The sequence below is a fragment of the Equus asinus genome, chromosome 7 (genome assembly GCF_041296235.1).
Source record: "Equus asinus isolate D_3611 breed Donkey chromosome 7, EquAss-T2T_v2, whole genome shotgun sequence".
Lineage (NCBI taxonomy): Eukaryota > Metazoa > Chordata > Mammalia > Perissodactyla > Equidae > Equus > Equus asinus.
In genome coordinates, this window is record NC_091796.1 from 97,358,071 (window position 1) to 97,374,525 (window position 16,455).

Consider the following 16,455-nt stretch of genomic DNA (forward strand, 5'->3'; position numbering starts at 1 on the left):
GGGTATCAAACACTTGATACCCAGCCTCCTTTGCAGCTAGGTGTGGTCATGTGTCAGATCTGGCCAACGAGATGTTGACAGAGGGTCCTGTGGGGGGCTTCCCTCGCCCCTTTGCTGTCCACCTTCTTCCTGTCCATTCCTTGAGCATTTTCAGCAGCCGCTGCTAAGACTGGCAGAGCAGGAAGAAAAAGGCTTGTCTCCTGGCTGGCATCAATGCGCCACTGCACCAGCACTGGAGTGCCTGCCCAGGACTGCTGTAGTGTGAGGCAAATCAACCCTGGGGGTTGGCCAGGGTTCTCACAGTGACACCACAGATGTTTGGAGCTGGATCACTCATTGTCCTGTGGGGCTGTCCTGTACGTTGCAGGATGTTTAGCGGCATCCCTGGCCTCTGCCCACCACATGCCAGGAGCATCTCCTCTTTCCTCTCCCAAGTCACGACAACCGAAAACATCTTCAGGCATTGCCAATGTCCCCTGGGAGGCAAAATCCACCCTCCCCATCCCATTCCCTCACTGCTGGTTGAGAATTGCTGGTCTGAGCTGCAGCTAAGCTAGGGAACTGGTAAGCCACGTATCACTGATAAACCACCAGGAAACGGCTATCATCCTGGACTCTCTCTCTCCCCCAGGAGACGGCTTTGCTCTGGAGCACCTACCTGCCTGGCTCTGTCCGCCTTCAGGGTCTCCATGTCACTCTGTAGCTGTTCTTTCTCTTTGATCAGCTCCTCACTGAGGGTCTCCAAATCCTGGTTGCTCTGCTTCTCTCTCTCCAGCTGGGTCTGTAACTTTTCAATCTGCAGAGCCAAAAGACGCGCCCGTGCAAAAGTCAGTTTCACAAAGTAGATTGTTTTAAAACAAAGCAAAAACCTGTCAGCCCCACAGAACACTTTAACAGGCCACTTCTCAATGTCCTGGTATTGCTCTGTAGTGACCTCCCCACACCCCTGACCACATCAACTCAGCCCACGACTTGCACTTCCAGCTCCTCAAAGAGAGGAAGGTCACAGGCACTCATCGGTCAGCCCCTCTCCCAGCCCACCTCTCCTCACCCTCAGCGTCACGTGCTCAACTGCTCCTGGGTCCCTTGCTTCTATCTCAGGCCTCGTCTACTTTCCTGAGGGTCAGACCACATGCCCCAGGGCCACCAGCCACCACCACTGGACGCCCTGTGTGGACTTGGCTTGGTTGGTGACATTTCTATTCAACCAGGTGCTCAGAGTGGTCTTCTGATCTGTCTTGCCTTCCTTTCACCCTCCAAGTAAATCTGTCACCAAGTCCTGTCCTCTCTACCCATGCTGCTCCCCTGCACCCCCAGTGACTCCGGAGCCAGAGAGTATTCTGTGTTCCTGGACGACCGCTCAATCACCTCTCTGACAGCCAGCTACTTTGGCTGGGATCCACCAGTGCCCAAGCTTCCTAAAACATGAACTACTCAGCTCAGTGCTTCTCTCATTTTGTTGTGCCTAACCCCTGGACAACACGGTAAATGCAGGTTCTGACTCAGTAGGTCCAGGGCAGCGCCTGAGACTCAGCTCCCAGACGATGCCCACGCTGCTGCTGTTTGAACTGCAAGGGCTTTAAGGCTGCTGCTGCCCCTTCCTGCTGACACCAAACTCCTTAGCACAGGGGACAGGAGCTGGGACAAAGGCATGACTCTGGTGTCAGAGGGACAAGAGCTCAGAGTCTGGTCCCTTGCTACTAACAACGAGACCACAAGCAAGTTTCCATAACTGACATGGGGCCAGCAGCACATACCTTCATGAGCTTTTGTCAGTGTGAAGTGCTCAGAACATGCCTAGCAGGTGGCGGGTGCAGCAATGTTAGCCGACCCTCCCTGGGAAAGCGCTGGGCCCACCCACCCCGAGAGTTTCTGACCTAGTCGGTCTGCATTTTGACATGGTCCTAAGTGGCCCTGATGTCCTGGTTCAGGACAACCGCTCTAAAAAGATGCACCTCAAAGATCAGATGGTTCTCAAAGAAAGCTTCAAAGATCCCGGACCTCAGGCTGCCAATCAGAACCTCTGGGGGTAGGACCCAGAGATGCCCAGTGATCCCAATAAGCAGCCAGAAAGAGAGCTTGCTCTACTCCAACCTGTCTGGGCTAGGGCCTTGCATGGAGAGGTTTACAAATCTCCTGGACAGGCTCCTGCTGAAAGCAGACAGCCTGCTTCTCCTCGGGTGAGGGCCACCCCGCCTGCCTGCCTCACAGGTCCGAGCAATGTCAGAAACCTCCTTGGGAGGAAGCAGCCGGCCAAGCTTCCTCTGCCATCAGTGGGGAGAGCTGGGCCCAGTGGGGCTCACACTGGTGTTCTCACATCACACTGTCAGCACATCAAGCCCCCTGCCCCAACCTGGGGTCCCCAGGACAGGTGAGCCTCACCCAGCCGGGGCCGACAGGAAAACGCACTATAATGCACCATGTATCTGAGTCTTTTTCAAAAGCAACAACATCTTTCTTATCTTTATCTGGGCCCACTTCCTAGCACTAGGCCTGGGACTCAGCAGGAACCTCCTCTGACGGTGGGGCCTGCGCCCGAGAGGCTGGCCACAAGGCGTAAAGGCACTAAGTGGTTATTACTGACTATCGCACAGAGAACAGAGGGCCCAGAGGGGCTCGGTGCTTTGCCTAAGGCCTTTCAGTGAGGATGAGGCAGAGCTGGGAGGCACACTGATGGGCCGATCCCTAGCCGCGCTCCCTCTCAGTGTCAGGGGCCTGTGGTGTGACCTTCACTTAATACTTGACCCTGCTGCCCCTTCTTTTCCAGAGGAAGAACTGTTAACTCAACCGTGGCATTTCTGATCATTGTTCCTTCTAGTCTGAAGACGTGATTTCCTCATGTCCCACCCCCCACTGCTGGATGCTCCCCACCCCCCATCTTCCTCCTTTTCTGGTTCTTTTTGCTGTGCAACTGAAGCCCCTACTCCTGCCCATCCCTGAAGGACCTCGGTGACCCCTGGGTGAGCTCGCTGGGCTGAGATGTGGGCTGGTTATAGCCCTTCTGGCTCTGGAGGGTTTGCCATCCTCCTTAAGGCACCTGGCTTGGGCTGCGGGCTCATGTGGTGCACCTCTGGGTTCCCAGGGCACGTGGGTGCCAGGGTCCTGCCTCTCTGCCCCTAGGCTGCTCTTGTTTTCTGATGAAAGGCCCCAAAAGGGCTGCCCCCACTTCCTCTGAAAATAAAGATTCTTTTCTTCTTGGCTCAAGGAATGAACTCTCAGGATATCAACGCAAAGTTACAGACACATGAGCGGGCAGCTTCTCTCAGGTCATGGAAGTTTTGTGAATTAGAGGAAAGGATACTGACTTTGGGGAACTGTGGTCCTCACAGACACCTCACACCTAAGCAAGCTTACAGCCTGGGCTACGCTCAGGGAGAGCAGGCTGGCCCCAGGGCGTCTGGGCCTCCAGGCTCATGTGTCCTGGCTGACCCTCGTCTCTCCTTCTAAGACACCTCACAGAGTGGCTGTGTTGTTTAGACTTGTCCCAAGACAGTGTCTGTCCTTGTTCCAGGAAAGTCAGTTTTGAGGCTGACTGTGCCTGTCCTTGCTCCAGGAAGGTGTCAGGGCTGTGTCTCCTGTGGGTTCAGCGGGCCCAGGGGGTTCACCAATTGTCTGAGAAATGTCAGCTAGTGGCCCAGACACACTACATGGGGAGGAGAGGGAGGAGTGGGATGGCTGAGGCTGGAGAAAAGAAATTCAGAATGAGCCGAGCTGGGTTAGAGTCAAAGGAGCCTGGAGTTGACCTCTCCTGCTGGTGCTGAGGTCTGCATCCATCGAATGTTAGGGAGCACCTGTCATGTGCCAGCCTCTGGGAGAGAAAGCAAAACCACCTGTGCCAGTCACGACAGACCCAGCCAGGCCCTGGGTGGGCTGAGCAGGACAGGTTGGAGAGGCACTCCACTGGGCAGGAGGGCCCCATTCCCAGGGCTCCCAGCACTGGACACAGGACAGCTCTGCTCTGGGAACTGCGGCATTTCCCTTCTACTGGGGACTCTGTGCTAAGACATGGCCTTCCGAGGGCTGCAGCAGGAGAGGCTGGTGTCCCACCAGGGAAGCAGTCCAGAGAGGAAGCAGGATGTTGGGACCCAAGGCAGGGCGCTAAGGAGTAATGCCGAGCAGGCAGCACCCAGCGCCAATCCTGTCTGTGCAGAGGAGGGGCTGGAGTGGACCACACGGTGGGAAGAACAGCAGTGGTTACCTCTGAGGCCTGCCGGGAGCTGGGCCAGTGAGGTTATATTGCAGGCTTTCTGTGGCAGACCCGTGAGGACCCATGGAGTCAGCGGCTCTCATCTTTCTAAAGGCCAATTCCTTTTGATCTTGCCAGAGGTCAGGCTGCCATTTATAAACACATTTCCTGTGCCAGGCCCACATGAACCGAAAAACCAAACCGTCTAGCTGCCTTCCCCATGCTGCTCACATCGAGAGATGTAGCGTGAGATGCAGGGTTTCTATTGTCCTACAAAGAGAGGACAAACTATTTGGCAGCTAACATGCTACAGGGCACACAATGCTTCAAAGGGACGAGAAGAGTGAGTAACTGAGCCCGGGAGGTCCCAGGAGGGGACTGGAGAGACCACTTCACAGGAGGAGGCAGCTGTCCCACGCCTCGCCCAGAGACAGGACCAGCAGAGGCAGGATCAGTCTCATGCTGCAGCCCATAGTCCCCCCACAGCCAATGCAGCCTCAGCAAGTGACACTGGCAGGACTCATGGGCAGGCTGACAGGCACTCAGACACCAAAAAGTGCCAGTCCTGCCTGGTGGTCAGCAAGCAAGAATGCTGTGCCCTCTCCCTCGGCTGGAACCTGGCAGCTGACACGTACACAGCCCACAGCGTAACTGCTGTCCACAGTGTGGGTGAGGTGTACTAATGCCCTATGACCTGGAATAACCAAGACACGGAGGCAATCCCAGCCTCCTGATGGCCCTTCCTGCACCTGAGACTGCATCCCTGTGTGAATGGGGGTCCTCGTAAACACGGAATGAAGACTGTTGGTAAGCTCTGTCTGTTCCCCCAGATGTCTGAGTTCCACTGTGCTACTGGGAAGACCCAGCAGTTGTCCTGAAGCAAAGACAGCTCAGCCACCTCTTCTTCCCCATCCCACAAACCGAGAAGGAGTAGAGAGCACTGATCTTGTTTTACCACTGATGCCCTAAAATGGTCCATTAATGGTCACACACATATATGTGTGTAAGTCTTACACGATCGCCTCCTCTCCTGGTGCCCCAGCCCATGCCTCTTAACAGTGCACTGCTCTCTTCTCATTGAACACTTACTATGCGTGATGAACTCTTTATACACATTAACTCATATAATCCTCATAACACTTGTTAGGTGGGTTCCCCATTAATCCCATTTCATAGATGAAGACAACAGTGCACACGGAGGTCAATCATGTCTGGGTCACACCCTCAGACAGCGGTGCAGGGACACACACGCTGCCTCCTGACTCTTCTCAATGATCACTCTTGTTCCTGTTATAACTAACTGCAGCTGCCCGGGATTCTGCGTTTCTCCCAGCTGGGCATCCTCACCGACACCTGAATGCTCTGCTGGGCCGCCTACTTGCCTGGATACCGCAGACCAGGGCTGGGGGAGCAGACTGTGCAGCTCCCTGCCCTCCCGGCAGGGTTACCTTCTTGCTGAGCTGCTGGTTCTCCTTCTCCAGCTCCCCGCACTTGAGGCTGCTCTCCTCCAGCGCCAGGGACGCGTCCCGCAGCCCCTGGATGGTGCTCTGGAGGCTCTGGTTCTCCTTCTCCAGCTTCAGGATGCGGCTGGAGGCGCATTCATTCAGCTCAAACACAAACGACTTCCTGGAGGCTGAAGCACGAAGTCGGGTCAGAGTCTGGGTTCCAAGAGCCTCTGCTCCCTCTCTCTGCCCCCAGCCATGAGATGGGGCCACCAGCCCCTGAGCCCTAGGTTTGAGGGGCCTGGGAAGGGCTCCCCCGGGTCAGCTGGGTGCTCCCCGACACCATTTCATTGGGTGCTGTTGCTGTCCATGCCCAAAGGTCCCTCAGGCAGTTATGGCCCCTCTGCTGGCTCAGCTGGGGTCTGCCAGGGGAGCCACCCAGAGCTTAAGAAGAAGGTAAGTTACGGTGGAGAAGCTGATGCAACAGTGAAAGATTGTGCCACTGCTGGGAACTGTTTTTCACCAAGCTGCTAACCTGACTGTAGAACTCAAGGACTGTAGAGACTAAACAGAGATGGCAAAGAGGTGACAGTTTCTGTGCCAGCTCTGAGAGCAGTGGGACTCTGGGTGGCTCAGCTGGGGCTGGAGGCAGATAACTGACTGGTTACGTGTGCCAGAGGTGGTACAGCTGTGTGGGATGCCTAACACTCGCTACCCCTGGATAAGGTCCTTTGGACACAGATTTCATTCTGTAATTTCACAATTATATTGGAAAAAAATGAGATAATATGTAAATTGCTTTAAAAATTCTAAGTGAGATGAAAATATAAGCTAAAGACAGACAAAGGCAAAGTATTTACTACGCTTTTAAATAGCTCGAATGCAAACAGAGAAGTGAATATAGACCTGAGAGGCAGGAACAGGCGTTCTTGGCCCCATCCTGCCAGGAGCAGGTGCATGACTTTGGGTAAGTCATGGGGCTTTTTCGGGAGGAAAAAAGAACACATGTGAAAGCCCTCCAAAGAAGGGGTCGGGGTTGTTTGGTCCCTCACCTGTCTCACCACAGTGCCACCTACTCAGCTCCGGGAGCCTTATCACCCTGTACTGCTAAAACGGCTGCACGCCCACCTGCTCCTCATTCGTCACCCCAGGGGCTGGAGGCACACGGGCTGGAGCAGGGCATGGCTTTCACAGCAAGCACATTAAGCTGGAAACCTGTGTTCAGACCCTCAGGGTGATCCGAAGGCCTCAAAGGCATCTGCACCCCCCTTCGAGTTCTCACCATGCACCAGGAACAGCAGTACAGAACGTCCTAAGGACCCCAAGCAACAACAGGCAGCACAGCGGCGGGGGTGGACGGAGGGTCCGCGGGTCCGACCCAGTGCCAACGCTGACACACCATGAACACACATGCTCTCAACATACAAAAACACGCATGGAGGGCTTCGTCCCAACCGTGCTACGAATGCAACTAACCTAAACTAAAATCCCACTAATTCAGAGCCTGTGATCGTCCGGAGGGTACCTCTGCAGCATTCATGAAAAAAAGAACACTTTCATTTGTAGTGGTGAAATATACATTAAATTTATCATTTTAGCCATTTTTAAGTGTGCGTTCTGTGGCATTAGATACACTATGGTTCTGCAACCATCACCACCATGCACCTCCAGAATTTCTCATCATCCCAAACTGAACCTCTGTACTCAGAGAGAATAATTTTGAAGGCTTTCCAAGTCAAACAACGGAACTGATTGCAAGCCTCAGTTCCTTTTCCACAAAAGCCAGTGCCTCAAAGGCTGTTACGATGACATAACAGTTTATTCCAAGACAGCCAATGGTTCTTTACTGAGTGCTACGCTCATTAGCACCCCAAGCAACCAGAGGAACCGGATGTGTTTTACTAAGACAAGAGCAGTAAGAGCAGCCGTCCTTTACTGACGCCCTGGGGGCCAGGCGCCGCGTAACTTTCCTCTGTCTCCTCTCCCTGGGCACTCACAGCAGTCCTGGGAGGCAGCTCCATCACCCCTATTTTGCAGATGAGAAAACTGAGGTTTAAAAGACGTCACCTGGCTGACGAGTGGAGGAGTCTGGACTTAAGTCAGGTCTTTCTGACTCAAGAACCAGCATACCAAATGTGCAAAAGTACACTTAAGCTTTGCTTGCATTATGCCATCACTCAAACCAACGCTCATTAGCAACCAGCTAAGCGCTAGGAGCTGGCAACACCAAGAATAAATAATGGTCCCTGAGCTGAAGGGGCTCACAAAACATACTGACGGTCTGAATCGGTGAGGCTTTCTGATCCCATGAGCCACCCTGGCCTCTACCGGAAACACTTCTGGTCTGAGCCTGTCCCGGGCAGCCCCTATCACTTCTCCACTCCTCCAGGGGTCAGTGGTCCTCCCCGGTGGACCTGAGCTTCCAGAGCGGGCATTGCCCCACCTTCCAGGAACCCTTGGGCCCCAGCACACCACCCAGGCAGCAAAGCACAGACACAACTAACCTCTCACACACACAGAGAATTATTCGTTTAATGAACTGACTTCAGGTGCAGAACTGATGGGATCCCTCAAAGACAAGAAATTTCCAGCTGCTTTCAACAGTCTTTTCACCATTCTTGGGGATGTTTCTCAGAATTGAAAAAGCCACTCCCACCCCAGCCGAAAGCGCGACCTTGCTCTGTAAAGCTCTAAGTAAACAGCGACTCGCACTGGCAGGCGCACGTGGGCTATTTCTGAACACAGGAACCAGCCTATTGTTTGCGGGGCCCTGAAGCTTCCTGCTGCAGTGCGGCTGCTGCCCCGCCCACCCTCCCCTGGCCACAGCTCCTCCCTGATGCTGGGCAGGGACAGCGGTGCAAGCACAGAAGGGAGAAGAAGAGGCCTGAGAGATGCAGCCACTTAGCACCCACCCAGGCAGACAGGGAACAGACTGCATCCATCTTGCCCAATTATGCAAATGAACGGAGGCAAGAATGCCCAGGGTACATTTATAGTGGGCATTAGTGACACTGGGGACGTCTCCTGCCATCCAGAGCTTTCAACCATCCATAGAGAGGCCTATGACGCCCTCTGGGTGTCAGCGTGCTATAATTTGGAAGCTCCTGAGACTGTCCATATGGAAACTGAGAAACCTGGCAACACTTAATTTGTATTTTATGTACTGACATCAAGGCTGCCAGACCCCTCGTGTTCTCCTTGGGGAGAACTGCCATGAAACAGTTCCAAATGGCACTTGAAGGAAGGAAATCATATTTACTTGGGGTGAATGGATGGGCTGACATGGAAGGTCCAGAGCCAACGGCTCAGCTCCCTGGATGAGGAAGCAGCCGCAGCCAGGCTGGCTCCCGGGCACCAGGCGCTACCCACCGTCTGACAGCTCTGCATTCTTGGACAGCTGCTCCAGCTCCCAGCCGAGGTGGGCGGACTCGTTCATGCTCTGCTTCTGTGCGATCTCGAGGACCATGTTTTCTTCCAGCAGCTCCTCAATTCGCTTCTTATCTGTGTCCCGGTCCTAGTACAGGAAGAGAGGAACGAGGATGTGGCTGGGGGCACCCCCTGGACACTCCCCGGCCCCCGTGCATCCACCCTCATTCCCCGAGGATGAAGGGACTCCATGCACCTGCTCACTTCCAGAAAAAAAAGCACAGCTGCACAGAAAAGTCTCCAATACAGGGCCCAGCCACGAAAAGATACTCTGACCCAGCGACCTAGGTGATAGAAACCCGAGGTCTCTAACCAAGTGCTGTCTGAACAAAGTGATATATCACACAGGGCTTTAAGGCAAGTACTACAGTGATGGGCAGCTTCGTGGCCCAAGAGCAGACCTAACACACCTTGAAAAGGCTGTAAAGAGCTCAACCTACACCATAGGCTCCAGGAAACACCTGCCTGGCAAAAGACACACGTGCACACCCATCCTTACAGAAAAGCAATGCAGCATCAAGTCCTATCTGTCTAGAGGTGTTCAGTGGGGCCACTCCAGCCCACTGAGCTTATTAGCAAGCTACTCTCCGCAGTCTGTGAATCACATGGTGGCAGGAGCACCAAACCCAGCAGCGAGAATATTGGAGGAGGGCACAGCATAAACCTGAAACCGCCCCAATCGGCTTTAAATGTAGCAACAACAGCCTACAGTACCAATTCCAGGTCGTGAAGCTTGGATTTCAGCTGCAGGTTCTCCTTCTCCAGCTCGTGAACTTTATCGCCCCGGGCCCGAGCAGCCGTCAACTGTTCCTCCAGCATGGCCTTGGTCTCAATTAAAATGATATTATCTTCTCGCAGCTCCTGGTCAGCAGAAACACACATGAGAACCATCGGATAGAGGCAGCCAGTTCATGACGACAGCATCCTAAGACCAAAGCTCCTCCAGGCACCTGGACCAAAGCGGCCTGGGGAGAAGGCTGCTGTCGGGGGAGTTCTGTCTCCGCTTTTTAGCACCTCTGCCTCTTGCATTAGGCCAGGCCAGATGGACTCTCTCTACTGAAAGAAAAAATCCACCAATCAAGAAAATATTTAAATGCAGGAAGGAGACACTTCCTCAGTGTCTACCGTATGCCAGGCACAGTGCGAACAGGTTTGACATTTAAAATGTCATCTGGTCAGAGAAGTGGGCCCTGCTGATGTGTGTGTGGGGCCTCGCTGAGCCCCAGTTTAACAAAGAAGGACTGGGGTAAGACTCTATTCCAGGGTTGAGGGCCAAGTCCAGGCTTCTCAGTTCAGCATTCGTTCCACTGATGAGGGTCCTGGGAAAAAATGGCTACTTGGACCAGCTTTTGTTCAACACATAGTTCCTATGTGAACATTTTACACACACACTCTTGGAAAAACGATGTTTCTCAGAAGTTTCCTGGAAATGGGGAGCCTTTAACACAGTTAAGTCACAAACAAGTGTGAACCCCATAAATAAGTACCGCGAGCCTACTGTGTGTCAGGCACATGCTGGGTGTGTGGCTGTTCCCCTGAAGACCGCTCTCACGGTGAGGGGCCCGCGGGACTCCCAGCCCCGTCCCAGGCAGTCCAGCAGCCAGGAGGGAGGCGGCCAGCTCCTCCATCTCATCTCTGCTCCCCATCTTGTTAAGGGGCTGCTCGGTTTCTCTCCTCCCGAGCCCTCCCAGTGCCTCGAGGGGACTGATTCTCCCCCAAATGCCTTCACAGTTTGCGAACATGCACACACAGGAAGGTGTCCCTTTCTCTCTCTGGGCAGTTTTCTAAGGCTTGCCCCACTCACGGGTTCTAACAACTGGGAGCAAGGCCAGCAGCTCCTGCTCACGCACCACAAGTTCATTTTCCCTGCATGGGCTGGAATCCAAGACTCCTGGTGGAGGGGAAACCACGCGCCTTCCGGTCAGCAGACACGGTTCTGATTAAAGCCTGGCTGCCAGGAAGAGTCCGTCATTAAGGTTCTGGACTCACCTGGGCGCCCCTTGCTGCTGGAGACAGTGGCCACTATGTGGCTGGCCCTGCACCAGACGCTTCCTCGTCCCTGCCTCACTCAGTCTTCACAACAGCCCCAAGAGGAAGGCAGAGCCAGTCCCTTCCTACAAGTGAAGAGGCTGCCTCGGGTAAATCAAGGCAGGAGCCCAAAGTCACAGCGGCAGCAAGGGGTGAAGCTGGGTCTTGAACCTGGGCCAGAGAGCTCTGGACCCGTGTTCTTTTCTCTGCCCTCAGGTACCTGCAAACTATTCTCAAGGGTATGACGCCCAGACTACCAATAACAACGGGAGCCAGGGCATGTAGAAGGGTTTCAACCAACAAGAAGGCCTGGCTCTCCCCGTCTCTGGCCGCTGCCCCCACTGTTCCACTTGGTGTTCTAGCAGGTCTACCCACCAGCACTCACCAGTATCACCGTCCTCTCGGGCCCTGAGCTCCCACAGCACATGCTGCCCCTTCATCCTCACAATGAACTTCTATTCAGCCTTCAAGACCCAGCCTGAATTGCCCCTTCTGAGAAGTGCTTGCAAATCCACTTTGTCCTATCTGCTGAGTCGGGCACTTGGGCTCTCAGAGAGCCCTGGGCACACTGTGAGGCAGCAGTGAGCTGCCCTGTCCTCCTCCCTGAGACCACGAACTCCTGAGGGCAGGAGTGTTCCACTTCTGCTCTTGCGGGCCTCACAGAAGTGTTCCATAACACTTGTTGGCTGAATCGTGGCATGAGGGGGGAGTGAGGGGTGGCACGTGAGTGGGGCCCAAGGACTCAAGAGACTTCCGACAGGCAGGGACGGATGACGGTGTCCAGGAGCGGAATACAGCACAGAATATGATGACTTCTAAGCACTATCCAAATACATCTCTATTTTCTGGCAGTGTCACCCTCCACCACAGATGAGGCAACAGAAAGATCTCTACTTGCCTTGTGTACCCCACCACCTCAGAAGTGAGAAACCGGAGCTCAAGAAGCCTTGCCCAACCTCCTAAAGCAGGCCAAGGGCTCAGCCCGGGGGAGCGGGAGGCCAGATTCCTTACCTCTGGGCTGCTGCCCGAGGCTGGCCAGCCTGCCCCTGCACACCTGATCCCAAATGAACCAGGAGGCTATTTAAAGGCCTGATCCAGCCCAGTCAACAGCTGAGGGGCCACATTTAGGAAGTCACAGGCCAGGCCTGATGGCTGGGCCCTAAGTGGCTCAAGAGCTGCCACTACTAATCTGCCACGGTGACCGGGAACAGCGATTGGGAAAGTGGGCTGACAGGCTCCAGTTGCCAGGCCTGCCACATGCACTATGAGCTGTGGGACCCAAAGCAAGCGCATGTCCCTCAATCGTGGATCCCTCCTTCCTATGACAGGCACAAAAACAGGGCTGATGTGGGGATCAGATATGACAATGTATGTGAAATACCCACGTAGGGTGCCTGACGCCCAGTGAGGTCAGCTGCTACGACCACCATCTCTTCAAGTCCCTGGAAGACACTGCTCAGTCCAGCACTCACTGAGCATCCACCAAGCAACAGGCAAACACTCATTTCCAATGGGCCCTCCTGACCCCAACAAGCACCAAAACACCAGAGGGGCGGCGAGGGGAGGGGAGGCAGAACCAAAGAACCAACCGGCTCCTCCTCACTGCCCTCAGGACCGCAGCCCCCAGTGGGTCTCTAGGGTCCAGAGCAACAGGAAGCCCACCCAGCGGCGTCCTCAGGAGGAGGGAGGCTGGGGGCCACTCACTCCAGGCAGGCAGACGTCCTATGCACTCAGCACAGATCGCCCCCCGCTAAACTCCGCCTGCTCCTCCGGCTCTGCTGTGGTCTGTCCAGCTTCACAGAAGACCCGCCTGTTTTTCAACTTCACCTGACTGGAGGAGGGTGGTGGACTGAACCGTGGACCAAACGTCAGGTCTGTCCTGCTCTAACTTCTGCATGTCCTGAATTTTATCTAAACTCCTTAGAAGTTATTAAGAAACCCAGAGAGACACAAAGTCCAAGGGGGAACGGAAGATCAAGGTACTCCAGGTGTTCCTAGTCGATTCCCTGAACTGTGACGATCCCCACTCAACAAGTGACGTCTGAGGCCTCGCACAGCGCCTGCACAGCATCCAGGGCAGTGGCTGCCAGCACCCCGCTCCCTCGAGGACCCCCATTTCACCTCTCCCTGCACCCCCTTTGTCTCCACGACCCCACCCCTTTTATTTCCTCTTTCCTCGTCAAGGCTGAGGTCCTGGAGGCAGACGGAAGTGTTCCAAAGCCAGATCCATCTCCTCACCAGCTGGGATGCTGGACAGGTCATTAACTAATCCTCAGCTTTCCCATCTGAAAAAATGAAAGGAATAGTGGCTGCTAAACCTCGCAGGGCCACCAGGAGGCTTAAACGTGATGTAGCTGGAGCTTACCACAGTCCCCGGCATGGGGAAGCTGCTCCGTACACACATGGTTATTCCTGCTCGTTTAGGAACCTCACTGTGCACTTACCATGGGCCACATCATGGGTGTGTGAAGGGCCAGACAGTAAACATTGGCGGCTTTGCAGGTCCTAAGTCCCTGTCACAACTACTCAACTCTGCAGGGGCAGCAAATCAGCCACGGACAACATGTGGATGGATCGGGGTAGCTGTGCTCCAGTACAACTCCACTTCTAAGAACCGACGGTGGGCTGTCTTGGAGCTGAACACGGTGCTGAGCACCGAGGACTCAAACTCGAGGTCATGAGGCACAGCCCATCTTTAAGGAGCTCTCAGTGTGGGTGGGAAGCATGTGGGAAAATGCACCATCACAATGCCACGTGATAAGCACTGCCTGCGGGTAAGAAGGGGTCTAAAGGAAGTGTACGAGAGGCTGGGGACACCGTCCGTAGAGCCTGGCCTGCCCACCCCTCATCCTGGCCCCGCGATGGGGGAGATGTCCCTTGGAATCTGACTCCTGAGCTATCTTACTGAACCTGAAGTTGCAAGCTGGGAGGAGAGAGCTCCACGGGGACCAGAGTAGGGTGAGTGCCAGATGAGGGGCAGAGTATGGGTTCTATCCCAAGAGCAATGGAGAGGAGCCTGAGGAGCTCCCAGAATGGCCACTCTGGCAGCAGGGCAGAGGGATGTGAATGAGGAGAGATGGAGGCAGAACGGCCAGTTCAGACGTTTGTGGAGGGCATTCTGGAATAATCATAATATTATTCCTGTGCAGGCGCTGGAATGATATGAGCAAGCAACAGCAGAGAAGGCCAGCACAGCAGCGGCTCTCACTCACTCTACCACCTGCCTCGGGACAGGGACATGTTGGGAGTGGGGAAAATGGGCCCTAGAGGAGGGGGAGTGCCTGGGGCTGGGCGGGGTGGGGAGAAAGAAGAATCAAGGTGGACCAGGCTCTGGCTTAGACACGTGAGTAGGTGGATGGTGACTCCAGTCTAAAGACAATACAGGCAAGTCTGGGGGAGGAAGGAGACTGTGGTTTTGGACACAGTGACCTTGAGATTCCTATGGACTATTCAAATGGACTGAGGTCTGGACGGCAGGAGAGACTTAGCTTAAAGACTAAGATTTGGGACTTGTCAGTCCGTGTGGGTTCACTAAAGGAAGGAGGCAGGAGGCAGAGAAGCCATCAAGAGGGGACAGCAGAGCCGAGGGCTGGATATCCAGGGTGGGCAGAGCAAGCTGATCAGAGAAGGCGTAGTCAGAGATGCAGGGAAGCCAGGCCAGTGAGAAGAGAGGGGTGGGCCAGAGGAGGAATTAGCCAAAAGTGTATGGAGGGCCACAGAGAGGGCGGGCAAAGGCACGCAACCCTGATTCTCCAGCACGGTTTCGGGATGGGCGGGGGGTGGAGGAGGCGGGTTAGAGGTAAGACCACAGCTGGTTTTCTCCTCTTTCAAACAGGCTGGGCTGTGAAGGGGAGGAGGAGGACGGGGTAGCTTGAGAGGTTTGGGGCACAGTGGGAAGGGTTTTGTTTTGTATTAATTAAAGGTGGGAGCATCTTGAAGATCCTAAAGATCAGACTGAAATCAACACACCTTTCTTGAGCACCTTTTCCTACTGAACCTGAGCACTGTGGGGGATGTTGTAAGGGTGCAAAGCGTGTGTGTGTGTCTACATACTGTACTCCAGGACCATAATTAACCCAGCTGCTAACTGCCTTGCCAACAACTCACCCCCACACTGCATGGATCGGGTCCAGGGGGTCCCCTCTCTGTGGACAGGGGCTCGCTGGATAAGCTCACTGAAATGTGCTCCTAAGCCACACGATGCCAGGGCACAAGGGTCTCAGAGACCCCCAGACTACCCGTCCTTCTACAGATGGGGACAGGGCTTGCCCAACACCCAGAAAGTGGCAAGGCAGCTAGGACTGGGCCCTGCTGGCTCTCCATCTCTCAGACTACCGTTTATTTGAAGCCAGCACAGCCCAGAAAACAGTAAGTCACAGAAGGGCGAGACAAGGCCCACCTTGTGCTCACCCTGCTCAGGACACACACAGCACCCACACACCTGCCCTTTGCTGCTGGGAATTCCAGCCAAAAACAAACCACGGGACAAGAGGAACCCCTAGGCAATCTCTTTCTGCCATTGTCCTGCCCCCTCGCAGCCCTCTGGACAGCAACCCCCGCAGCCTGGCAGCAGGGAGGTGGGACAAGTGTTTGCAAAGGGAAGCCAAGGACCACCCGGTGCAACCCCCACACTTCCCACTGTCCTGAGGGATGCCCAGAGCACTCTCTTCTTCTTCTTGTTTTAACTCTTATGTAAACTAGACTAGGAGCCACACAGAAGCTGCCAGAAGTTTAAAAACAAAACATGGAAATTTGTGTTCCATATTTTTCTAACCAAAATTAACCTCGCCCTAGCCCTGAACCCCAAGCCCTTTATCTTTTCCTCCCACGTGGCACTCACACACTCTCCCTTTCATGATATGCATCTATGTGTTTTTCAGTGGTGAGAATGGATAGGCTCTTGGGCCACCTGTCACTCCTCCTGTACCTAGAAAAGTGTCCCCTACACAGCACATGTCCACGGTGTGAGCTGGCACCAAAGTGACAAACACACCCCTCTCTCTGCCCATCACAGCTAACACTGTCTCGATTCCGGAGGAGACAAACATCACGATTCTTCCCCATCCTTCCCCCCAGATCAGAAGTCTTTTCATTGCTGAGCGATGGGTTTTCAGTTGACTTGCAAGACGATTACCAAGTGCCTTGAGTCTGCCAGGCCCCGGGCACGCAGTCAAATAAGACCCAGTCCCTGCCGTCAGGGGCACGAAGTCCACGCTACAAGCCTCTGGCCACGCTGTGCCCACAGCCCTGCATCAGTCCTGCAAACCACCCCCTTTCACAGGGGGAAGCCAGCAAGAAGGAGCCTCAGGAGAAAAGCACCCCGTCCACCTCTGACTGTGGCCCTCAAGCTTGGCAGTGCATAAAAGCCACCTG

General features: G+C 54.6%; 1 protein-coding gene across 2 annotated transcripts in view; it reads right to left on the reverse strand.

Annotated features, from left to right (window-relative positions):
* CCDC88C (coiled-coil domain containing 88C) overlaps positions 1–16,455 on the reverse strand; it is a 131,576-nt gene that overhangs the window by 38,791 nt on the left and 76,330 nt on the right. For both annotated transcript variants that reach the window (XM_014832075.3, XM_070514192.1), the window contains 4 exons: positions 9,769–9,915; positions 8,998–9,142; positions 5,635–5,819; positions 659–796 (listed from right to left, as the gene is read on the reverse strand). In XM_014832075.3, coding sequence (XP_014687561.3) covers positions 659–796; positions 5,635–5,819; positions 8,998–9,142; positions 9,769–9,915 — 615 coding nt within the window. The remainder of the gene's footprint in view (positions 1–658; positions 797–5,634; positions 5,820–8,997; positions 9,143–9,768; positions 9,916–16,455) is intronic.